Source organism: Gossypium raimondii, chromosome 11 (assembly GCF_025698545.1).
Source record: "Gossypium raimondii isolate GPD5lz chromosome 11, ASM2569854v1, whole genome shotgun sequence".
NCBI lineage: Eukaryota > Viridiplantae > Streptophyta > Magnoliopsida > Malvales > Malvaceae > Gossypium > Gossypium raimondii.
The window spans coordinates 45586080-45610469 of NC_068575.1; the positions used below are offsets into that span (position 1 = coordinate 45586080).

The following is a 24390-nucleotide window of genomic DNA, read 5'->3' on the forward strand; positions in this document are numbered from 1 at the left end:
CTATAATGACAAAAGAACGAAAAGTACAAAAGATAGAGATAAAAACTAAACCCAAAAACTAGAAAACAAAGATCCCTCTAAAAGTGTGTATTTTCTAAGATTGTAAAAGAGTCTATTTATAGACTAAATTTATAGGTCAAATAATAATAAAATATAACCCTTTTTTGAGAATAGAGTTGTGAACTCAAACAAGAATCGCCACTATAAAAGGCAACGCAACCTGCCTATGTTTTTCACGTCTTAGTGTCTATTTTCAAATCTGTTCGTTTTAAAACTTGTTTTATTATTCTTTTGAAGAATATGTCGCTTCTTACAGATCTCGTTAACCAAAATCTCTCGGACTGCACTGACAAAATCATTGCCGAATACATATGGTCGGTCCCTACTCTCCTATTCCTTCCACAATTTCTTTCTTTCTTCCAAAACATGTCTAACTCAGTGTGCTCTTCAATGTGTGCGCGCTCTACATCCTCTGTTTTGCTTGGTAACATAATCAAAACAGAGTGTTCATTTTTTTGCTTTCAACAAGGTTTCTCTGTTAAGTAATAAAAGGGTCTATATAATTAGAAATGCTCTTTATAACTGGAAAGAATCCAAAATCTTTTCTTCTCTTCTTACACAGTTACACTAAACTACATAGCCGACTGCTTTACATCTTGCTTTTGAATACTGAATATTAGGTTAAAAAGTGTTTGGAATGGCAACTTCTGATCTGGTTTTTGTTACTAATGGAAGCTTTTTTTCCCTTTTGACATGGTTGAACAGGGTGGGTGGATCAGGCATCGATCTCAGAAGCAAAGCAAGGGTAATTGATTTGAACATTTGATTTTGCAGGTATTTTTCTTTACATTGTAATAACATGATATGCTTATATACATGCATATATAGACACTTTCTGGGCCTGTTAGCGATCCTTCAAAGCTCCCAAAGTGGAATTATGACGGTTCCAGCACCGGTCAAGCCTCTGGCGAAGACAGTGAAGTCATCTTATAGTACTACTTTTTGCTCCTTTTTCTCTTTTAAATGTTTTCATACTTTTTGTTAGATATATTGATGGATTTTTTTATTTTTGTTTTTTGTGTGTATATTTACAATTAAATGGAATAGTCCTCAAGCTATATTCAAAGATCCATTTAGGAGGGGCAACAATATTCTTGTAAGTTGTGTCTCATCTATGTTATTTATTATTCCATACATGCTCTTCACCTGCAATTTTTCTAAAATCTTATACAATTAAGAAGTTGAAACAAAAAGAAAATTTAAATTTTTCATAAATTCATATGGAAATAAATATTTTAATCAAAATAATATAAAATAGATATAAAAAGTAAAAGTTGTATTTTAGTAAATATATTGAGATCGAACCGCTTGCTCTAAAAATTTTAATTCATAAAACCCGATTTTCAATGCTATGAAATTTTTAAAAGAATGTTGGGCACATCCATCCGCACTTGACTCCAAATAAGATAAATGTTAAAACGGCTGAGTCCTAACTTCCATATTAAACAGTGATGATTTTTTTTTAGGTTATGTGCGATGCTTATACTCCAGCTGGTGATCCAATTCCCACAAACAAGAGATGCGCTGCTGCTAAGATTTTTAGCCATCCTGATGTTGTCGCCGAAGAACCCTGGTATTTCCCTTTTGTTCTTTTCTTTCTTTGAACTATTTAAGAATGTGTGATTTAGTACATACATATATATATTTGTGTTGATTTTGCATATGATATATGAGAGCAAAACAGGTATGGAATAGAGCAAGAGTACACCTTGTTGCAGAAAGATGTTAAATGGCCAATTGGATGGCCTGTGGGTGGCTTTCCTGGACCTCAGGTAATCATTTCTTTCTTTTTCCAATTGCTTGTTTTATAGAAGAAGCAGCAGTGGGTGATAAATATAATCTTACTTTTATGACAGGGACCTTACTATTGTGGTGTTGGCGTCGACAAAGCCTTTGGCCGTGACATTGTGGATTCTCATTACAAAGCTTGTTTATATGCTGGAATCAGTATCAGTGGCATCAATGGAGAAGTCATGCCAGGACAGGTACTATAACCTTTTGGCCTAAATCCAAATATATTTATATTCGTTTGTTATGCTGAATTTTCTTTTCTTGATGGCTTAAAGTGGGAATTTCAAGTTGGCCCAACAGTTGGCATCTCTGCCGGAGATGAGTTATGGGTTGCGCGTTACGTTTTGGAGGTAATGAAGCACTACCCCTTCACTTGACAACACTTTCGCTTCTTTTGATCTTAATATTCTAGTTTCTAAATTACAGAGGATCACTGAGATTGCTGGTGTGGTGCTCTCATTTGATCCCAAGCCCATTCAGGTTTGAATCCTTTGCTTCCCTTTGCTTTTACTTTAGCTCTATTTTAATGAACTTGAAGATTAACTCATACACCTTAATACTAATGATCACAGGGAGACTGGAATGGTGCCGGTGCTCACACCAATTACAGGTATATTTTAATAGATCTTTCCAAGTTTATTCCAAGAACTAATTGTGTGTCATGTATGTATGTATGTAACAGTACGAAGTCCATGAGATGTGACGGAGGCTATGAGGTTATCAAGAAAGCAATTGAAAAGCTTGGGGCGAGGCACACACAACACATTGCTGCCTATGGAGAAGGCAATGAACGCCGCCTCACTGGTCGACATGAGACTGCCGACATCAACACTTTCATATGGGTATACACTGCTACGCATTCCATTGATTCAATTGGGAAATTCTAATTTCTTATTCCTTTATTCAATGTACAATATGCAATGGTTGAATAGGGTGTTGCAAACCGTGGGATATCGATTCGTGTTGGTCGAGACACAGAGAAAGCCGGAAAAGGTTATTTCGAAGACCGGCGGCCAGCTTCAAACATGGACCCATACATTGTCACTTCCATGATTGCAGAAACCACCATCCTGTGGAAACCCTGAGGCATATATATACCTTGCCTTACTGTTTCTGTGTGGTACAAAGGAAAGAGCTATGTTTGTTTTGTTTTGCTTGCTATATCGAGCCGGATCGGACCAAAGAACTAGTTTGTTTTGGGGTAGGGTACAAATAATCATGTCTTTTTACTTTGATGGATGCTGCTACATTTAATGGCTACTTGGCCTTTCTATATCTTCTGTTGATTCCTTGCCATTAAGTTATGCTCTTTTCAAATGTATCTTTTATCAATAATATTAAGAGCTATTTTTTGAGTTGTTTAATTGTTGATGCTGCACTGTAGAGGTGATCATGGGCAGGGTCGGGCCCATACAAAATTTTAGGCTCGGGCCCAGCCCAGCCTAAAATATGGGCTTAAAAATTTGTCCAAGTCCGGCCTGAAAGAAAATTATTAAGCTCAAGCTCAGTCTGGCCCGACCCATATTAAATATATACATTTAATATATATATAATTTATATTTGATTAAAAATAAAAATATATAATATTTGATTAAAAATAAAATATATATATTTAATATATAATTCGGGTCGGGCCGGGCCAAAAAAGTTTTACCCGAGACTCGGCCTGTTTTCTAAACGGGCCTCATTTTTTTGCCCAAACCCATATTTTGGGCCTATATTTTTACCTGAACCCTCTCATTTTTTGGGCTGGGCTGGGTAGACCAACTCATGATCACCTCTATGTTGCAATCCTTTCGTGGAGATTTTAATCTTATGGTTATTTTCGGAAAAAAAATTTAAATTTTTCTAAAATTATAATATGATTTTTTAAATTCCGATATTTGAAAGTAAAATTTTTAAAATTTCAATTTCATTTCAAAGTGAGCTCCCAGTGTTGTTCATCTTATAGAACTCATCTGGGTTTAAGTCTCTAGATAAGCAGTTAAAAAGTTCAATTTCAGAATAACTCACTCTTATGATTAGTGTGTGTGAGTCGTGTGGTATTAAAGTTCCTTCTAATTACTAAAAAGTGTAATTATTACTTTAATAATTACATTTTCATCTAATTACTTTAGAATCTCCAAATATAAGTTTAAGCACATTCAATTCAAGTAATTCATAATATTTCTTAGTTTTGAGTTCGAAGATTACTTTTAACTAATAATTTTAGATTTCCTTGGTAATGTGAAATCTTTGACAAATCTACCCAATTTGATTCATTTTACTTAATTAAAAATAAAACAATAATAATTTAGGATAAATCTCAATATGAACTTTGATCAAATATGAAATTTGATACATAAACTTAGATTTGATGTAATTATACATATGAAACTTTTTTATTGTGGTTCCAATGTTTACATAGAAATTTGATTTTAATTTAATTGTACGCATCTAAGTAAATAGATCAATTTATTTATCATAAAATGATGTTACAAAAATCACATTAAATGATTTCTTTTTAGACAAGGGAGTATGGATGATTGATGTTATATAGATATTCGTCTTAAATTCTGAAATTTATGTGTACAAGCCCATTTTGCCCGGGCCCATACCAGCAAAACAGATACACTAGGCCTAACTAACCCAAACAAACCCAAAATTATTAACCTAGCCCAAAATTTAAAAAAGGATACCAATGGCCCAAACGGCCCAAAACATAAACAAATTTCAGCAAAAAAGAAAACCCTAGGGTTTCCCTGCCTCTCTAGCGCCGCCACACACTACTACCATGTCGTCGACGCCTCGCCACCTGCCATACGGTCACCTGCAAACACGCAAGAAGAAAAGCAGAAGCAGACAAGACTAGACAGAAAAAATTTAGCTTTCTTTGGCTATAAAGCTGAATATTGTAAAATGAAATAGGGGGCTTCATGACTGTAATCGGGAGTCCCGATTTTTGAAAAGAAAAAAACATTAAAAGAAAGAAATACAAAGCAGAAAACAGAGAAGGTTTCCCTTCTTTTTCTCTATCATTCTGTTTAGAAGATCTTTTTTTCTTTTGTTTTATCTACTCATTTTTAGAATATTAGTAATAAAATAAATAAAAGGGGACTCACCGGGAACCGCCACGGTTTCACCGTCAGAGGGCTTCTCCTCCGTCTCCGATTCGGATCCGAAAGGGGTTGAGGATTCCCCTCTTTCTCGCGGGTTGAGAGAGCTTGGCTCTCAAGGACGCCGCAGCGAGGGCTAAAGGGCCTTTCTTTCTCGGCGTTGACCGCCGGCCACGGGGTGCCGCAGCGGAGGCCGAAGAAGGCCATCGTTCGGATGGTTGGGGGGGGGAGGTGGAGAGTTTCTGTTTTTTTTTTATTTCTTATTTTTTTTGAAGCAGATTAGAATGAGATTTAGGGTTTTTTTTTTTAGTTTTTATAGCATTTAAAACGGCACCGTTTTAGCCCCATAACCCGCGCGTCGACCCGACCCGCGACCTAGGGTCCGCGTTTTTTTGTGCAGGTGGGTTATTTACATGCGCGGTCCTTCCGCTTTTGAAGCGCGTTACAATTTGCCCCTTTTTGTTATTTTCTTTTATTTTTAATTTAGCCCCCGAGTTTTATTTTGGTTTCATTTTGGTCCACTGCAGCACTGCCTTTTGGGGCTATGGTCTATTTACCTTTTTGGTCCCCCCTCTTTCGGCGAATGTCACAATTTAGTCCTTTTCGTTTTTTATTTTAAATTCGCCCAATATTTTCTTTTTTATTTCAATTTAGTCGGCATTTTAGCACTTTTATTATTTAAGTTTATTATTATTATTATTATTATTACTATTATTATACTAATATAATTGCTTCTATATATATATATATATATGTATATATGTGCCCATATGTACGTTTATTTTTTATATATACTATAGTTTATATATGTATGTATTTACATGCATATATACATTCTTACATGTATTCTCTTTTATTTGCATAACTATATATATATATTTACATATCCTTTATACTTCTAATATATGTATTTTGTATATACTCTTTATATTTTATGTATTCCATAACTTTTATATACATATATATACATTCACTTTATGATTTATAACTTAAATATGTTTATATATATACATGAACATTTTATTTCCTACTATTTGTATTGTTATTGTTATACTATTTGATATTTATTTATTTATTTATTTATTTATTCATGTATTCGTTATTATTTTTAGGAACCGCTTTAATTTTCTCATATCTTTGGATTTGTTATTTTATGTATTTTATTTCCTTTTGATTATTGCTTATATTAGTTTTACTTGTATTATCATTATCATTGTGTTATACATGTTAATATTGCATTTATTCCTACCATTTTGTGTTAAGTTAATTTTATTTAATATGATTTTTAAATAAAACCAAATCTCGTATTTAGATTCGAGAAGGTCGTACCCTAACTTACTGGGTTTCGATTTTCATAATAAATCTAAATACACGAATCTTTTTAAACTCAAGTTTTAAACAATCTCGGGAATTAAGAAAAGATTATACCCTAACTTACTGAGTCTCGATTTTTTCGTTAAACCCGAATAGCAAAAATATCCTTTTAAATTTCCAAACACATAAAATTTTGAAAATAAAGGCAATATTCTGTATTTAGAAAATTTGAGAAAATCGTGCCCTAACTCACTGAGCTTCGATTTTTTTCGTGTTGATTCTAAATAACTGAATATCCTTTTTAAAATTAAAACGCATGCGGTTTAAATACAAAATAAAAGGCAAGCTTACTCTCAAAAAATACGAGGTGTCATGTCCTAACTTACTGGATGTGACATCTTGTTAATTCGAGATAAGAAGGCATTTTTCATTTTGATTTATTCGAGTCATTTTTAAAATAACGCAATGTAAAGAGGGATCGTATTTTTAAATTCTTTTCGAGTTTTTAATTTTCGACACCAAGACATTAAGTAATCAACTAGGTACTAATTTTGGGCGCATCGAGGGTGCTAATCTTTCCTCGTGCGTAACCGACTCCCGAACCTATTTTTCTGAATTTCGTAGACCAAAAGCGTTGTCTTAATAAATCTAAACCGTTTATTAAAAATAATCATTCTTCGAGGTGACCCGATCACACCTCATCAAAAAAGATTGGTGGCGACTCCCACATTCGATTTCATTTTTCAAACCCCAAGTCGACTCCGTTTTATCCAAAAAATGGTGTCAACATTATGTATTATATTGTATATAAGATAAAATTTTTAGATTTATCCCTATTTTTAAAATTTTTGATATATTGACCTTTTATGAAATATTATTTTTATGACAATTTTATCATTTTTTAAAATCAATTTGATTAAATTTTCCTTTAATGGCAACAAATAACATAATTTAGTAAAAATATAATAATAAAATAATAAAAGAAACACAAATTATGTAAAAAAAACAATTTAGTAAAATATGTACCAAATAATAAAATCTTATATTACAACTAAATAAACCAAAGGATAATGTGCTAATTAAATTTACATTCCAATAAAAGAAACTTATATTGAATTGTTAATAAATATAAATACAAGGAGAATTATATATGAATAGTTCTAAAACATAGAAAATAGATGCATTCTTACAGGGAAAATATAAGCTTTTTCATTAAAAAATAATGAAGGAAAAAGAGGGAAAAAAAGGGTTAAAAATTAACAATATTACACATCAAATGATCTGATCCAATGATCATAATCAATGAATCTTATCCAAAATTTAGAGTCAAGACATCCCCCTTTAAACTCTCTCATGTAATGGCAATTCAATTACCATGTAACGGTAAAGCATTGAAAACTCAACTGATTTGCTTTACATTACAGGTGCATTCAAGGCATTAGGGTGTTCCGATCCCTTTGTTCTTGGCCCCAGCCACCGCTCGGATTCCCATACTCTCTATCCCTTTGTTCTCGACTCCAGCCACCGCTCGGATTCCTGTAATCTCTATCCCTTTGTTCTCGACTCCAGCCGCCACTTGGATTCCCATTATCTCGACTCTTCCAGCTACCTTGACTACCATCGTCTCGACTCCTCCAACTGCTTTGAGAGTGATTAAAGAAACTCGAACTGTAGTCTTGACTGCCAAATGCTAGCCTTTGGAACATTCTGATTTGTGCAGATTGTTGTGCTGAATCGTAGACTTCACTTTGGCCAGGTTTCATTCCGTTTGTGAGATCCGATGACTCGTCCAGTGAGTCTAGAGCTCTCACCACCTAAGAAATAAATGAGGAAGAACACACATAAACACGCAAGTTGCTTACTTTTGTTACTCGGATTCCCCATTTTGTTTTGAGTACTAGTATGATCCAACATATATTCTGACATGAGTATAAGACATGACCCTCTAATGATTCTCAAAATAGTTCCTTAGTACTTTAATCTATTTACCTGACTCATTCTAGGCCTTTTAGCAGCTGAATGTCGCACACAAGCAGCAGCTGCCTCAATCATTCGAAACATTTCATGACCCATGTAGTTCTTTTCCAGCCTCGGATCCACCAACATATCAAAGTCTTGATGTTCAATTGCTTCGGCAAGCAAAGGTCGAGCCTGAGTAACAAGGTTGAATCATATTATATGTTTGAAATTGGAACATTGCCACAGGTTCTGTTAATAACAAACAATCAAGGTCATACAATATTAGACTGCAACTTCAGATTTTATTCAGACGAAAATCAAATTTCTTGAAGATTCTAACAGTATAAGCTAAAACTTACGAAGAAAGCCAAAGCAAAAGGCATGTTAAAACAAGAAAAAACTTTTGAAAACACAACAAAACATAGCGGAATAGCCTTTTACCCATTCAACCAGGCTCTCGTCACCTAACGGCTGAGAATCATCAACAGGTTTGCGCCCGGTAATTAACTCCAAGAGAACAACACCAAAGGAATAAACATCGGATTTTTCAGTTAACTTGCCACTTGTTGCATACTCTGGAGCCATATATCTAAAAAAGAACAAATCCATTTATCAGAAAAAACCTGAATATTCAGTAGTTAATTTCCAGTAATATAGTATGATTTTAACGATTGAGAATCAGTAATTAATTTTTCAATTTATTGAACAATGTCTAGTGCTAACTTACCCAAAGGTTCCCATCACACGTGTGGTTACATGGGTATTTGAATCCAATGCTAATTTTGCAAGCCCAAAATCCGAAACCTGAATTGCGAGACAGAAAGTTAGATTTGACAAAAGAAGTCCCAATGCAGGTCCTAAGGAAGAGTACAATTTGTAAATTCTAAAAGTAGTGCATAAGTCTCGAGTTAACAAACTTGTTATGTTATTCATAAGCACTGTCAAGAAGCAATTCAAGATCAAAATAATGATGCTGGCAAAACTTTATATTTGTAGAAAAGGGAATACCTGAGCCTCAAAATTCCTGTCAAGAAGAATATTTGATGACTTGATGTCCCTATGAATGATGCGAGGATGGCCTGATCAAAGGAACATATTACTTTTATAGCATAGCAACTCAATGGTATAGATGTTTAATCTACTGTTGTTTTTTCTTCATATTATTAAATGGTTTGCAGCATATGTCAGGGTTTCAAAGTACGACAAAGAAAAGAAGAAAGAACAAAAGATTACAGTCTTCATGGAGGTAAGCTATCCCGCGAGCAGCTCCGGCAGCAACCTTGACTCGAAGAGCCCAATCCATAACCGGCCCGCCTCTACCTACAAAATTCCATAAAAGTGCACAAAACTAAAACATTATCTTCAATCCAATCTGTATAGGGGATGATTGTGTGCATGAAAGTGTTAGTCGCGAAAATATGGAGCTTCCCAACTTAAGTACAGATGCTCAAGTGGTTCAAATCCAAAGAAGCTAAAAGACAGGAATCCTCTCACCGAGTTGGTATAAATATCCATGATATCAATTTAATTTGAACCATATTAATATTCGTGCAAACTATTTTGACCTTTGAACTTAAAATTATATCCAACTTCGTCATAACCAGAGAATGCATGGAAGATGTCTTACCATGGAGATGGTAATGAAGGGTATTGTTCGGGACGTAATCATAGACAAGCAATCTTTGATGCTCAGATATACAGTACCCCACGAGTGAAACCAAATGGCGATGATGTACTCGGCTAATGATCTCAACTTCTGCTCTGAACTCCCGCTCTCCCTGCCCACCACCAATTTTTAGCTGCTTTACAGCCACTTCTCTACCATCTGTAAGGATACCTTTGTATACACAACCAAATCCACCTTCACCCAAAAGATTACGTTCCGAAAATCCATCTGTTGCCTGGATTAGCTCTTCATATGTAAACCATGACCTGGAACTATTGACCCCACCAGGGTCTGACGGTGAATAAAAACCACCACTAGAACCACTTCCTACCACCAGTTTAAGTGGAGACTGGGGCCTCAAAAAGGCTGAATCTGCGGTGCAATGCAAGTACATTATAGGGCATAATTGAAGTAATATCCAAAAGGAATTGAAACATAATTTGCACAACCCGGAAACAAAATTTATCCTATATCGACTTTAAATCTTTGGCAAGTGATAATTTAAGATAAAAAAGGTTGATTTCACTTGTCAATAACATGGCATGTTTACACATAATATGCATAAACTATTGTAGATAAGCAATGTTTCAACCATATACCTGAATTTTGAGAAGAGGCAAATGGAGAAGGCATGGCATACCCAATTTTCGTTCCAGCACTCTTCCTTTTTCGTTTTTTTGCAAACCACACAGCCAACACAAGAAGACTGAGCACTATAAACCCAACACCAATGCCGATTGCCACAGACCCTCCTGTGCCTAAACCACTCTTACCAGAGGATGCCGCATTTTCAGATCCATTGGTACCATTAGTTGACCTTGCAGTTGGTTTCTCGGTTGGAATTGAGGGCAATGAACTAGGACTTCCAGTAGTATTTGGGGATTCCGGAGATGAAATTGTAGGTGGTGAGGAGGTAGATGGAACTGAAGGAGGAGGGGATGATAATGTGGGTGTTGAGGGAGAAGTTGTGGCAGGAGCGGGAGCAGTCTTAGAACTGGGTGGTGGAGGTGTAAGCCTAGGAGGCGAGGAAGAGCTTTCCGGCGGTGGTGTTGCTGATGGTGAAGATGGAGACTTTGAGGCAGGCGGTGTTGGAACATTGTCAGGGGGTGGTGGTGAACTTAAAATGACAGCAGGTGGAGGTGAAGCTGCAACAGGAGGTGGCTGTGCAGCTTGTGGAGGAGGAGAAGCACTGGATTGTGTTGGTGGAGATAAAACCGGAGAGGGTGGTGAATTATCGGAGGGAGGAGGAGCATCAGGAGCTGAAGGTGGCGGAGATGTCGGCAGTGATGGAGGTGGGGAAGCTGGAGGGGACGGAGGAGGTGAAGCTGGGGTCGATGGTGGAGGCGAAACTGGTGGTGGGGTCAATGCCGGTGGTGGAGACAGAGGTGGTGATGGAGGAGGAGCTGTAGGGACAGCTGGAGAGGATTCAGGGGGTGGAGTTGAGGAATTTGAGGGTGATGGTGGGGGATCAGTAGTTTGATTAGGCTGAGATGAAGTAGGGGAAGGCGAAGTGGTTGAGGAATTAGAGGACAAGGTAGGAGACAACGGTGGCGGTGGGATATCATTAGAAGTTGGTGGAATTACGGAAGGTAAAACTGAAGTCATATTTCTATAAATGTTCAAGCCTAATATATTCCCTACACTTTCATATCCATTTTATAACATTCAAGTCTCCAATTATTCTCCAACACTAATCACTAATCTTTTCCACAACACAAAATGCTAAAATTCAAGCCTTCAAACGTGTATTCAAACTTCCGTAGCTAAAATAAAAATAAAACTCCAAAAAATTGGCAATAGAAAATGTCTCAACAAGTCAGTCTCAGGCAAAAGAAATAAAAACCAATCAAGTCAATTCCGTACTCCAACAACCTCTAAAAACCCAAACTTAAACAAGAAATGAGGAAAACCCAGAGTTTAAAATCCTCCAAAAAGCAAAACCCAGATTGCCAATCTCAAAAATTCACATCAGTAGACTGAGTTCTCACTTCCACAGAACGACAAAGCAACTGTTAATAAGCAAAATGCAAGATTACCATATGGATGAACACTGAGGGAAAAAAACCCAAGAAGCTGGAAAGAAAAGAAATGCTTACCTAGCTCTCCAAGAAGTGAAGAAAATTGGAATCTTGAAAAGCTCCCGAGATGGAGGTGTTGATTAGTAGCAAGAAAACAAAAGAAAAGTTGAAAAGAAAAGGGAAAAGGCTGTCCCTTGCTTCTTTTTTTCTTTTGAAGGAAATGTGTAGAGAGGGAGGGAGAGAGAGAGAGCGTGTTTTGGGGAGAGAAGAAGAGAAGAGAGCCCACAAATGGTGCAGAGGAAACGTGGGGGCAACTTGGAATAGGGAGTGAAATAGTGAGGCAATCGTGTCTTTCATCACATGTATGAGAGCCTACCAATGGCACTGTCTCTTTCTTAGCTGTTTACTTAATATTCTTTCCTTTTTTTCTTTTCAGGCTTAATGCCCCTGCCCTCAACCATCATCAAACCCTGTATCCACACCATTCTTTTCTTGGCCCCATTATCGCCCTTTTCAAAAAGGAATGGTTAAATTTTGATATTAGTCCTTCTAGTATACCTAAATTATGAATTTAGTTCTTATATTTTAATTTAGTCATTTTCAGTCCTTGTACTATTTTGAAGTTTTAGTCTTGACCAAATGGTGGTTGTTAAATTCACGAAGTTAAATTTTTTTATTTTCAAAATTTAATACGATAAACATATTATTGCACATGTAATGGTATGTCAACTTACTATTTTCATTAATGACTATCATTTTCATTAAGACTGAAAATTTAGAATTAAAAAATATAGCAATTAAAATGATTCAAATAGAGTAAATCTACAACTTTATGCATAATTCAAAACTAATATAAAATTTTAATCAAACATATTTAACTACAACTGTTTGGTCCGAACAAAAATTTAAAATTGAAAAATATAAGGATTAAAATTAATCAAATTAAAATATAAATACTAAATTTACAGCTTATGCAAAGTATAGGGTCTAATAGCATAATTTGATTAAAAATTTCAATTGGTGGAAATAAAATATTTAGGTTTTTTTATTCATAATACTTAACAATGATTTTTTAAGTTTGAGCTTCGTTATTGGTCAGGGTTTTCCAACCAATTGATTATTATATTTTAAATATATTTTAAAAAGATATCGAAATCTTTTTAAAGCTTTCATAAAGGCTAAATTATATTATTTTAATTAATCTTAAAATATTTTATGTTGACAATTTAAAATAAATATTTAAATAAATAAAATGGTCAATTTTAATTATTGTTATATTATAATTTAAGCTGGGAGATTTTAAATATTACAACTTTAAGAATTATATTTAATAATAAAATAGTATATTATCATTCGTGTAAAATAAAAAACATTAAATAAATAACATTAGCTTTATTAAATATAATTAATTATTTTTTCTTTCAAAGTTTCGAGTTTTAAATTTTAAATTTAGGTTTTTGATTTTAGATTTCAAATTTCGTATTTTTATATTTATTTTAAAATCTTTCAATATTTTTGACATAAATGATGATGTATCATCTTATTTTCAACTAATGAATCTATACATCCCAAACTGTATAACCAATATTTTACCTATGAGTTGGAAAAAACTATGTAAAGACAAAAGAAGAGTATCTTCCAAAGCCATGTTGAGATATAGCTTAGTTTTATGACGAATATATTATTGGATTTTTGAAATATATCTATTTAAAAATAATTATTATATTAAATATTTAATTAGATGATCAGATTTTTTTAAAAAAATTAAATAGTAGTTAATTAGATATTTTTCCATTTGATTTAGCTTAAATATTTATATATTATCTATTTTAAAATTTGTTTTTAACATAAAAGAATTTAAAAATTAATTATCACATTTTAAAAGAAGTATTTTCTTAAATTAAGTAAATTATATATTAATTAGATGTTATCATTATCTAAAATAAATTTAAAATGTTTATTATATATTTATATTATCTTAAATAATATTATGCAAAAAATAATTTTGAATAATCAAATATTTAAAATGATCTATTTAAGTAATTAAATTTCAAAATTTAAAACCAAATTTTATTTTAAAAATAAATTTTGCCTATTTATCCCTCTCATTTTGAATTTTGCTTTTTTTTTGAGTAGTTTCCTTTACTTTTATGTTTTAACTAACATGGATTTTTAATGTTTTAATATATTTATTTATATGCTTTTTAATGTTCACCCAACATATTTTTTAACTAAAATTTTCAGAATATTTGAAAAATGGAATCTATTTAAAAGTTGTCAAAATATTATTATTATACTTTTATTATTCTAATATTAAAACATCATGTTAAAATTAAATTTTAAATCGATTTTCAGAAATTTCATTTTAATTATAAAATCTAGAATATATTTTTAAGCATATAAATTTAAATTAAATTTATATATTTGAATATTAAAATTAAATAATTAAATATTGAGAATTTTTGAAGATTTGTTTAAATATTTGAAAATGGTAGATAATAAGTCAGCGCTGAGAAAAATGGAATAATTTAAGATCCCAATTCTCACATCCAACCGCCCATGTTTGTGTTGAATAATGAATATGCTGTGTTACAATAAACAAAATCACATCATGAGAACTTTGTATTATTAAATAGATTTATTTTATATTATTTGTCATTTTAAATAAAATAAATATTTTATTAAATTATATACATAACTTTTTACTCAGCAGGAAGGTTTAGAGGTTTGTTGAGCTAATGATGGAAGTTGGTCTGCTTCTAACTTCAATTTCAAGCCAAGTTACTTTATTTTCTTTAAATTAAACTATTATTTTCCCCTTTTCATTAATCGATATACACTTCCGAGCCGATTAAGACTTAGTTTAAGAGGAGAGAAAGGGTTATACACAAAATTAAATATTAAGATTTAGTTTAACAATATTTTTAAGAAATCAAAAAGAAACGCGCTTTTAAAAGAAGTTGAAATTATTTATTTTTGAAAAAACACTTTTTCTTTCAAAAACGTGTTATTTAAAAATAATTTTACCTTAAAATATTTTATTCCAAACATACTCTTTAAAAATATTGCAAGTAAAGATAAAATGATATTAATAGCTAGTAACTTGTTGTCTTTTAACAAAATCTGTGATGTATTGCCACTTGTTCACGTGATTTCATTTAACAATTTTTAAGAAGTGACCAACCAAAGCAAATATATATTTTTAATATTTTATAGGTTAATATGAACATTGATGTGAAAGGGCCAATTATTTTGACGTCGATGATAAGGAGGAATAGATGCAAGCATTTAAGCTCCTTTCTTCTTCTTCTTCTTTTTAAGTTAAAATAGTAAAAACTTACTTTAAATCCTAAAGTTGTATGTTATTTTTTTGGTCTTTCAATATAAAACATTGAACAAAATGTAAAGAATAAATTTCTCAAAAGAGGGAAATAGAAGTATTACCAAAAAAAAAAAAAAAGGATAAAATGACTAACAAAGTTGTCTCTGTCATTGCCATTATAGGTGGAGGAAGTAGGAGAGCTCTCCAAAAGGATACTGTTTATGGGGGAACAATTTTTTTTGAGAGATAAGTTTAATGGGTAAATTGAACAACATGGAAAAACTTTCAAAGGGGATGGATTATGATGAGATCAACTGAGAATTTTTAGTGAATCCTCTCTATCTAGTTTTTTTAAAAGTTCGTACACTAATGGGGAAAATCATGTTTAAGTCAATGATCATCTTGGGCATGAAAATTTTATTAAATGCATTATTGAATAAGATATATATGTTAGGGGATCCTTTGCAAATAAAACAAGTACTAATGACTATTATATGGTTAAGTTTCAATTATTAGAATATTACACAAAAGTTTTACCGAAAACGTATAGGTGGTGTATGGATAATATTTAACTGTTCAATTATGAACTTATTTATTTTTTATGTCATAATATTTTCCTTATAATGTATTTGTTTGGATTCATTTACCGGGATTGTTTGGTGTTATGTATAAACAAAGTACCTTAAAGTGATAAGAGATACAATCACGGAAGTCATCAAGATAGATTACAATACTGATGATTGGTACAAGATGGAGAATTTTGAGGGTGACAATTTGTGTGGGTTTAAGATGCCTGATTGTTTAAAAAATTCAAACTGATGGTAACCTTTAAAGAGTTGAATATGATAGCTTATAGAATGTTTGCTTAGAATGTGATTGTCATAGTCGTGTTATATAAAGATGTCATAGTCTAGGAAGATATTGAAGGTTAAGAAGAAAATGGGCAATATGTAAGATTGGTAGTCAATCAGTGTGTGTAAAGTGCAACGACAACTTGGGAGGTAAGGATTTCCGGAACTTGGAAACTCAACCAAAATTAGGTTAGGAGATCAAAATTTGGGGTTAGATGAAATGAAAGGAAGATAATAATGTTGATGAGTTAAATGTGTAAAAATTGAATACAGGTGAAAAAGAGGATAACCAAAGAAGCATGTTGACTTTTAATGGTAAGAGACTTAGATTTGTAGGCAAGAAATTAGACAAAGGGACAGGCATGGTGAGGCAAGGCCTAAATAGAATTAAGAATGTGAAATGCTCAATGAGTAATGGCGATGGGGCCATGCCATCAATGCATAGTAATGAGCATGGTACTTCAAGCTTCACCGGTTTAAAATTTAATCAAATGATTATGTGTCTTTACCAATCAAGGCACATAGTGGTTTGTTTAGATGCAAATTGTAGCCCCAATGTTGAAGGGAGTGAAGAAAGCAATGTTTGCAAAGAAAGGGATTTTCTTGAACGTTTGCAATGTTGAAGGGTTTATTTAAGTTCGTAATTGAGTTGGTGACACAAGACTCGGTTAAAAAAATTACGAAATTTTTTTCATAATTAAAATAAGTTATATTATTTGAGAGCATTTTAGACTTTTCATTTAACAGAAAAACAATAAACACATGCATATTGTGAGACTTGAACCTATGCCAATTGTATTGGTAAAATCATAAATTTATCATTCAACCAAAACTTCATTCTTACATATTTTATACCTTTTATTTTAACATGCACAATTTATCATCTCTATCAATTGTATCGAGATAAAATTCATCTTAAAAATGTACATATTAAAATAAAATGAATAAAAAAGTTTTAATTAGGATTTTATTAATTTTATTGGCGTGGGTTCAAATTTTGCCATATATATTTTTATTTTCATTGGTTTTGTTAAAATAAAAAAATAAAATACTCTCAAATATAATTTATTTTAAATATGAAAAGATATTAAAATAATTTAAAAAAAAATAGTATGTATGCATATATGCGTCCTACTCAGCCTTTTATTGTTTGTTTTGAGTACAAACCAAGCTAATCTAGCATTGGAAAGCCCAATTAGTTTTTATTCAATTATCAGATTATGTGAAAAGAAGTACAAAATCCTTCAAAGAGAAAAAAATTACAAGAGAAAAGAACTTAAAAGCTCAAAAATTCGACATTTTCAAAAATAAAATAAAATGAAAAACACATTTAATTAAGTCTTCCATTATTAAAAATTATTAATTATCTGATTAATGTCTTTCATCACTGATTGTTATTATATTAATGTGTGAATTAATTGTGGATATATTAATATAGTGAATCATGATATTTCCATAAAAGACATTAACAATTAGAATGAATATCTTTTACCAAAATTTAATGGGTTTTATACTTAATAATTTTCACATAAATTTGAAAAATTAATGCAAACTTTAATGTATTCCTCTTCTTTTATTTAGCCTCAAAGGGTGCATCTTTTTCAAAAATTATAATTATATTTATCTAACCAATATCCTCTTCAAATTGCAATGTTAAGTGTTTTTTTAAGGAAATTTTACGTTCTCATTTTGTATATATAGATATATATTTGAATTTTATATATCGATAATATTGAGTAAGTTGTACTTAAGGTTACTAAGATATTAATAAGTTTATGTGTTTGTTATTTGACTTTAAAAGTTACAAAATGATCATTGAATTATTCGAAAGTTTTCATTTAAGTTCTTGAACTATTCGTAAGTTTTATTTAAGTAACTTTTTTAAAAAAATTGGTTAATGAGCTCTAAGTGATGATTTAATGATTAATACAAAAAATTAGTACTCATCAACTAATAAAATAATAAATCATAGATTTAAGTCAATTAAACGATGAATTCAAAAATTAGAGAAGAAAATGGTTAGATTTTGATTCTCAAATTCCTAGCATTTAAAATTATTTTTTTGGAAACTTGAGTTAACGTACACGATGTGATACAAGAATAAGTGGATAACTATTTGGAGTTGAATGGGTAAAAGTTGAAGGGTAGGTTTGGATGGGCGATTGGGTACGGTGCGTTTAATTTACTTTTTGTTTTACGCTACAGTATCGCTATAGTATCTAATCTCAAACATATCTAATCTCAAACGCACCGCCCATACAAACTCAGCCGAAGTTACTAATAGCTTACTCATCTTACGTGTAGTTTACCCATAATGATATTAATTGTCATATTTTGGGGCAAACAGGAGAAACATAACACAAAAGGATTGCGATGAGAACCCCAGTCCTAAACCGGAAAGCCTGAAAAACTTCGAGAACAAAAGAAATATGGCGGGATTGTTAGCATGGGCGGCGGACGTAGTCGGAGGCCACGGCGGCAACAGCAACCAAGACGATGACTTCAACAATATCCCGTTAATTTTCTCCCCAGAGCAGCAGCAATACGTGCAAGAATTGGATCGAAAGGCTTCCTCTCTCACCCGTCTGATCCAAGATCTACGTCTCAGGTTGCCTCCTCCTGACATCTCCCAACGCCTCCCTCATCTTCACGCCCACTCCCTCGCATCCAATGCCGCCCTTGCTCTCCAACTCAACGCTCACTCTTCTACCCGTGAGCAGGTATTTTCCCTTTTCCTTTTGGGAATTGAGATTTTATTTTCTATTCTTAATTTCATTTTCTGATCTGGGTATATGTTTTTCATTTGAATTCTTTTCTGGGTACTTATTATTTTCTTAAGTTGTGATTCTTCGATTTTTATTTTTATTTTTTGCATTGTATCTAAATACGTGAAAAAACACCACTAATAAATTGAACATTTTCATATTTGATAGGTACATGTATCTGCCGCTCATACTTGGTCTAATTGTTATGTCCAATACATTCCTTACGGAAATTTTGATTAATTTATTTATGCAAAGTTGTTGCTGCTTTGTAGCATTTCTTTTTCTGGCATTTGCTGTAGCTTGATGATAGCTTCTGAGCTGTAACATTGAATAATATAGAATAGAGGCTGCATTAAGAATTTCATTTCTTAAGTTGATCTTATCTCTGTCAGTGGATAATGTACATAGGACTATAGGAGTGAAGAAAAAAATGACTTTGACTCAATACCATTGTTTTTAGCACTGATGTTGAGGCTACTTATTTGTTTCTCAGCTTGTTTTGATCCATGGATATATTTGCCTTACTAATCATTTGGCACTTCTTATGACCAGGCCCAATTGCGAGAGGAGACGTTGCAACAAGAAAACACTGCATATGAAAATGCTATACCAGATTGTGATGGTAAAATACACGAGAAGGTGCAGGAAGCAGATATGCTTCGTTCCAAGTTAAAGGTCAGGCCGAAGGTCCCAAAACTTGTGTTTCATGCTACGTTCATGAATGCTATATTATTCATCAAATTATACTTAATACCTTTTTAGAAGTAAATAATATTGTAGGATTCCTTACAATCATGCTAAAATATCTTTAGTTTACAGAGCACGTTCACCGAGTAGATATGCTGTTCAGAAAAATGAGTTCTGAGATGATGGATTTAAATTTGATTCATTAATGGAAATTGTGAGAAATGAAGTTAAACATTATCTAAAAGCTAGCTAAGATTTGATACAATTATGCATTTGATAGAGTCTAAATGGATGAATTTCAAATTCCCAAGACATTGTCTTAGAGATCTTGCATATCCATGAATTTGCAAATAGTTAAGAAAGTTATGAGCCTAAAACCTAAGATAAAAATAACACAAAGAATCCAGAATATGAGCCTAAAACCTAGTACTTGGAAATGAAATAACCTAAACATATTTTGAAATGGCCTAATCTACATTAGGCTGCAATTAAACCCATTAATATAAAACCCTGAATTATTTATCCCTTAACTAGCATATATCAATCCTTCATCAGTTTATCTTCTTATGACATCTTAGATCTTCTTTGGATTTTCTTTTATAGGAGATGGATGAAATCGAGAAGAATCTGAGAGCTGAACTAGAAGATGCTGAGACTAACTTTCATGCCAGCCATTCTAGAAAATTGGCTGACTCTGTGGTTGAATCCACAATGAGTGCAGAAGATGAATCCAATGCTGAAGCGTCAAAAAAATCTGCTATACTAGACAAGTTAGAGAAGAAGAAAAACGAATTGGTCCATTATATCTCTCTTCTGATTTTATACACTGCATTAATTCTTTTTCCTGTTTTCAAAGAAGTACTTTAGTTAAGTTGCTGCTGCTTGGCATTTTGTTTTGCTGATGAAAGATCTGTAATATTCTCAGATCTCAATGGAAGAGACAGTTAAAGATTTAGAGAATAAATGGGAAAGTATTCAGAGTAAAGCATCAAAGCAGCTTTCTCCAGGTACCTTACATCATAGACCTTTTAGGACTTCCTTTATGAGCTAACAACAACTCATAAATTTTAATGAGACTATATTCTACCTTGTTATATCATATGATATTTTTTCAATCATTGCGTGTTTCAGCATGCCTTTAAATTTGTTGTTTTTTTTTCCTTCTAAATTTTTCTTTTCTGGTTCTTAAAGGATAAAACTTTGATGTTCCTCACTTAAATTAAAACCACATGTTTTATTGGATATAGCAGAAAAGATGTACTATGTGGAATATGTAACAAATGAAGTTGGAAAAAAAATTGTTTTGCTTGTGTCCTAGCGTTGTTAATGCATTTCTAGAATGAAAGTAATCAGCTGTAAAGAACCCATTATTCCGAAGCAATACCAGAGTTTTTCTTTTTTCTAAGCTCTGGTTGAACTAGGTTTAAATTCTTGATTTGAAGTTTCCATGGGATTTTGTAGTTCCTACACGGGCAAGGTTTGAAGGGAATTAGTTTAGATCATTATTGCAATCTTGTTAGAATGGTGAAAAGTGAATTCTTTTAATGTTTGAATAGAGAAAAAAAAAAAGAAGAAGAAAAGAGGAAGATAAATTGAATAAATAGATAAGAAATCTATGTCTGACACATATTCAGGTGTAGGCATTGGGATATAATCCTTCAAGGACCCTCTAAATAAATGAAAGAAACTTGGAAAAAATTGAATATACTCGTGCCAGATACATATTCTTATCTGACACTCACAACTATAGGTTTTCACTAATCAATTTCTGTTATGCAGCTCAAAGAGAGAAGGCATTAGATAAACAACTTCACAGCCTAATCGAGCAACTAGCTGCAAAGCAGGTTAGTTATTTAATTTATCCTATAAAATTTAAAGTGGATTGAATCACATGTATAAAAAAGGTTACGCCTGGGAGTCACTATAAGCTTTCAGCCATCGATCATATACCCCAAGTAGGCTGCTTGCTGTTCATGGTCATAACTGAGGTGCATTGGAATTGAAAAATGTTGGATTTTCTTAGCTTTCCTTTTAATATGTCTTCTCCATTAAGATTAACTTCATTATTGCAAAAAAGAAAAGTTGTTTTAATGCCCTTTTCTCCGCAATTAATGATCATAACTGAGGTGCTTTGGAACAATATTTTTGGCTTTTTGTTGCTTTCCGTGTAATATGTATTCTCCATCACGTTAACATTCTTTTTTTGGTCATTGTCCTAAAAGAAGGTTGTTTTAAATTGTCTTTGTGGTGTTGGCATAAGCTTCTTTTATGATGTCATTTTCAGAAAGGAACATTTTAAATGTTTTAGGCACAAGCTGAGGGTCTTATCGGTGAAATACATTCGAAAGAGAAAGAACTAGAGAGGTTGAGCGGTTTGTGGACAAAGCTAGAAAGTAGTAATGCTGAGGCAACTGCTGCCCGGAATCGATTCGGAAGAGGTTCTTCCGATAGGGGATCCTCTTCGGATTTTTCTGTTGATTATAATCCCAAGCTTCCTTATTACACTGGTGGCCGGAGTGAGAATCAACAAAGGCTCATGCTACTCAGATCGGCTTTCGTGCTCTACATTTTAGCTTTACACATCTTGGTCTTCATCAGGATTTCATTTTAAAGAACATCATCGGGATTACTCTAATCGTTATCGTAATGTTTTTCCACATACAGAAAACGATGTATTCTTATTATTGTAGTATAATACTGTTTTTTACCTGAAAATTGTGTATAGAACACACATGTTGTACATTGCATCATAGTTTCTCCCAGATTTGTTCTGTTATTGGCTCAATGATTAATTAATTGTTGTAATGGAACGGGTTTAGGCTAGGTAGAGATATTCATGGGTCGAATTGGGATCAAGCTAGGGCCATGAATGATATTAGCATCATACAAAATATGGGTCTTAAAATTTTTTCAAACTCATCCGAATTTGTTAAAATATGTATATATCAATTTCTTGTTTGATTTAAAAAAAGTATATTTTTATTTATTTAGTAATTATGTGAAATTGAAAATTTAAATATAAAAATCGAAAAACGAGTTGGTGCAGAATAATGAGTAACATGAATCAATAAACTTTTACAGATATGATTTCAAACATAATCTCAAATCCACAAATCTTTTATATATATATATTTGAATAATAATATTGAATGTAAATTTGATCAGGCATTTCTCATCAACTTTGCTTTCAACTGTGGGAGGACATCTTTCTTCATCAAATAAAGCAAAAACTCATTCAATGTATCAATGGGGCCAGGCAAACACCAATGAACACAATCATACACACTGGCATTCTTAATCATGGAATGTCCATAACCATTTGGATGTCCATCTGGTCTCATCCACATGATTTCAGTTGTGTTCATCAACTCAAATATTAACCCAATTTTCTTCCCTTTTTCCTCTGCTTCTCTCAATTCCTCAACTTGAACCCAGTAAAACTCCTTATTGAACTCTTGTAACTTCATTTCATTGCTTGTAAATGGCTTTGTTCTAGGACAGTTCCCTCCCTTATCCCAATCTCCGTTCTCGAAATGCGACGCCAAAAACGTCCGTAAAAACGCCATCCCGGTGTAGTTTTTAAGGCTCAAAAGAGTTCTGAAAGCTGTTCTGAATGCCATTTTGTATGCGTAGTACTTGGAAACACTTGTAATATTGTTTTGATTACATATATGACATCCAAGAAGCCGACCGGCCTCGTAGAACAGCAGCGGTCGGAAGAACCATTGTCCGACCGATATGATAACGTAATCGAATTTCTCGATCTCGTTCGTCCATGCTTCGTCGGGTTCATCGAGGTAAAGACTAATGAGGCCATTGATGGAATGTCCATTAATGTGTGCACCTCCGGATTTAACCAAAAACGGTGACCAAAATGCAGCTAAGGTGAAATTGTAATCAGCATAGAACCAACGCTTGAAATAGTTTACATCTGCTGAAGAGTTGCGAGATATATCCAATGGATATGCTTCCTGAAAGATACACATGTTGCACAGTTCAGTTATGTAAGAATAAAAAACTCGAACCAGAGGTCGAACCGGTCCAACTTACATGAGCTAAGAGGCACACTAGTGATTCCATTTGGTTCCTTCCAACGGAATCACCAACAAAAGCCATTGATTTCCCTCTGACAATCTCCAAGAACTGAGCAGCATCAAACAGGGGCAGCTCACAATCATGTGGTTTCCACCTCCATTTCATGAACTCTGTGTCTGGTCTCCCAAACTTGATGCAGTTTTGTTGGTCGACGATCAGCCGACACGTTTCGTTACTGTAATAAGGACCTTGTGGATAAGGCACCCATTTCCCAGTAAAAACATCACATTTTTTCTCTGAGCTACTGGGAAATGGGAATGGCAATGGCAATGGCAATGAGAATCGTGAATGGGAAGTTTTCAAAAGGCTTAGAGGGATTGAACTGATGAAGATGAGTGAAAGGGTTAGAAGGAAAGCTTTAATGGAAACTGTTTTGTCGAGAGTTTTTTCCATTGTGAAGAATTGAATGAGCTGGAAGTTCATAGTGTGGGGAAAGCCTGAAGGAAAAAAGGAGGAGGAAACTTGAATGAGAATATGGATGAACAGTGGGTTTTCACCAACTGATTGGTGATCGTGATTTAAACACGAATTTGTCAAATCATCATGATGAATGATAATTAAGTTCTTTATCACAATGAAACGACTCCCCTATGCCCGTCTTTTCTTACCTTTTTGTTCTTATCAAAACAATATCAACAAATTATGCTTTAATTATATAGATCAAATTCATCACACTAATGATTCAACTTGAATTTAAACCAACATTCATTCTAATATCTTAAATTCATGAACTTCTTAGAAATATATTCAACAAACCATTTACATCA

At 33.0% G+C, this 24390-nt stretch overlaps 4 protein-coding genes across 5 annotated transcripts; 2 read left to right on the forward strand and 2 right to left on the reverse strand.

Annotated features, from left to right (window-relative positions):
• Positions 1-258: 258 nt before the first annotated feature.
• Positions 259-3215, forward strand: LOC105803633 (glutamine synthetase nodule isozyme). Of its 2 annotated transcripts, XM_012635926.2 has the most exons (12): positions 259-374; positions 766-805; positions 889-992; positions 1108-1156; positions 1527-1633; positions 1745-1832; positions 1917-2045; positions 2127-2201; positions 2278-2331; positions 2424-2461; positions 2534-2693; positions 2784-3215. In XM_012635926.2, the coding sequence occupies exons 1-12, from the start codon at positions 301-303 to the stop codon at positions 2934-2936; spliced, it is 1071 nt and encodes a 356-aa protein (XP_012491380.1). In that variant the 5' UTR covers positions 259-300; the 3' UTR covers positions 2937-3215. The 2 variants fall into 2 exon arrangements, with proteins under 2 accessions (XP_012491380.1, XP_052480287.1); XM_052624327.1 differs by lacking the exon at positions 2534-2693 and having other exon boundaries at positions 2847-2904.
• Positions 3216-7328: 4113 nt separating this feature from the next.
• Positions 7329-12247, reverse strand: LOC105803632 (proline-rich receptor-like protein kinase PERK8). Its single transcript, XM_012635924.2, has 9 exons — positions 11982-12247; positions 10485-11894; positions 9847-10257; positions 9453-9539; positions 9228-9298; positions 8947-9023; positions 8661-8808; positions 8250-8411; positions 7329-8074 (listed from the first exon to the last, which is right to left on the reverse strand). The coding sequence occupies exons 2-9, from the start codon at positions 11488-11490 to the stop codon at positions 7691-7693; spliced, it is 2346 nt and encodes a 781-aa protein (XP_012491378.1). The 5' UTR covers positions 11491-11894; positions 11982-12247; the 3' UTR covers positions 7329-7690.
• A 6160-nt stretch (positions 12248-18407) lies between these two features.
• On the forward strand, positions 18408-22243 carry LOC105803631 (spindle pole body component 110). Its single transcript, XM_012635923.2, has 6 exons — positions 18408-18796; positions 19394-19516; positions 20132-20323; positions 20454-20535; positions 21308-21372; positions 21837-22243. Exons 1-6 carry the CDS (start codon positions 18506-18508, stop codon positions 22137-22139), a joined length of 1056 nt encoding a protein of 351 aa, XP_012491377.1. The 5' UTR covers positions 18408-18505; the 3' UTR covers positions 22140-22243.
• Positions 22244-22565: 322 nt separating this feature from the next.
• On the reverse strand, positions 22566-24228 carry LOC105801021 (protein trichome birefringence-like 19). The gene is made up of 2 exons (XM_012632369.2): positions 23579-24228; positions 22566-23499 (listed from the first exon to the last, which is right to left on the reverse strand). The coding sequence occupies exons 1-2, from the start codon at positions 24044-24046 to the stop codon at positions 22690-22692; spliced, it is 1278 nt and encodes a 425-aa protein (XP_012487823.2). The 5' UTR covers positions 24047-24228; the 3' UTR covers positions 22566-22689.
• Between the last annotated feature and the right edge of the window lie 162 nt (positions 24229-24390).

Coding starts and splice junctions, on each gene's coding strand:
- LOC105801021 (XM_012632369.2), bottom strand. CDS start 24,046: ATGAACTTCCAGCTCATTCAATTCTTCACAATGGAAAAAACTCTCGAC. Junction 23,500..23,578: donor TAGTGTGCCTCTTAGCTCAT/GTAAGTTGGACC, acceptor TGTATCTTTCAG/GAAGCATATCCATTGGATAT.
- LOC105803632 (XM_012635924.2), bottom strand. CDS start 11,490: ATGACTTCAGTTTTACCTTCCGTAATTCCACCAACTTCTAATGATATC. Junction 9,540..9,846: donor CCTTCATTACCATCTCCATG/GTAAGACATCTT, acceptor GGAATTTTGTAG/GTAGAGGCGGGCCGGTTATG. Junction 8,809..8,946: donor CGTGTGATGGGAACCTTTGG/GTAAGTTAGCAC, acceptor GTTCTTTTTTAG/ATATATGGCTCCAGAGTATG.
- LOC105803631 (XM_012635923.2), top strand. CDS start 18,506: ATGGCGGGATTGTTAGCATGGGCGGCGGACGTAGTCGGAGGCCACGGC. Junction 19,517..20,131: donor TGCTTCGTTCCAAGTTAAAG/GTCAGGCCGAAG, acceptor TTTCTTTTATAG/GAGATGGATGAAATCGAGAA. Junction 20,536..21,307: donor ATCAAAGCAGCTTTCTCCAG/GTACCTTACATC, acceptor TCTGTTATGCAG/CTCAAAGAGAGAAGGCATTA.
- LOC105803633 (XM_012635926.2), top strand. CDS start 301: ATGTCGCTTCTTACAGATCTCGTTAACCAAAATCTCTCGGACTGCACT. Junction 2,202..2,277: donor TTGCGCGTTACGTTTTGGAG/GTAATGAAGCAC, acceptor TCTAAATTACAG/AGGATCACTGAGATTGCTGG. Junction 2,694..2,783: donor ACATCAACACTTTCATATGG/GTATACACTGCT, acceptor ATGGTTGAATAG/GGTGTTGCAAACCGTGGGAT.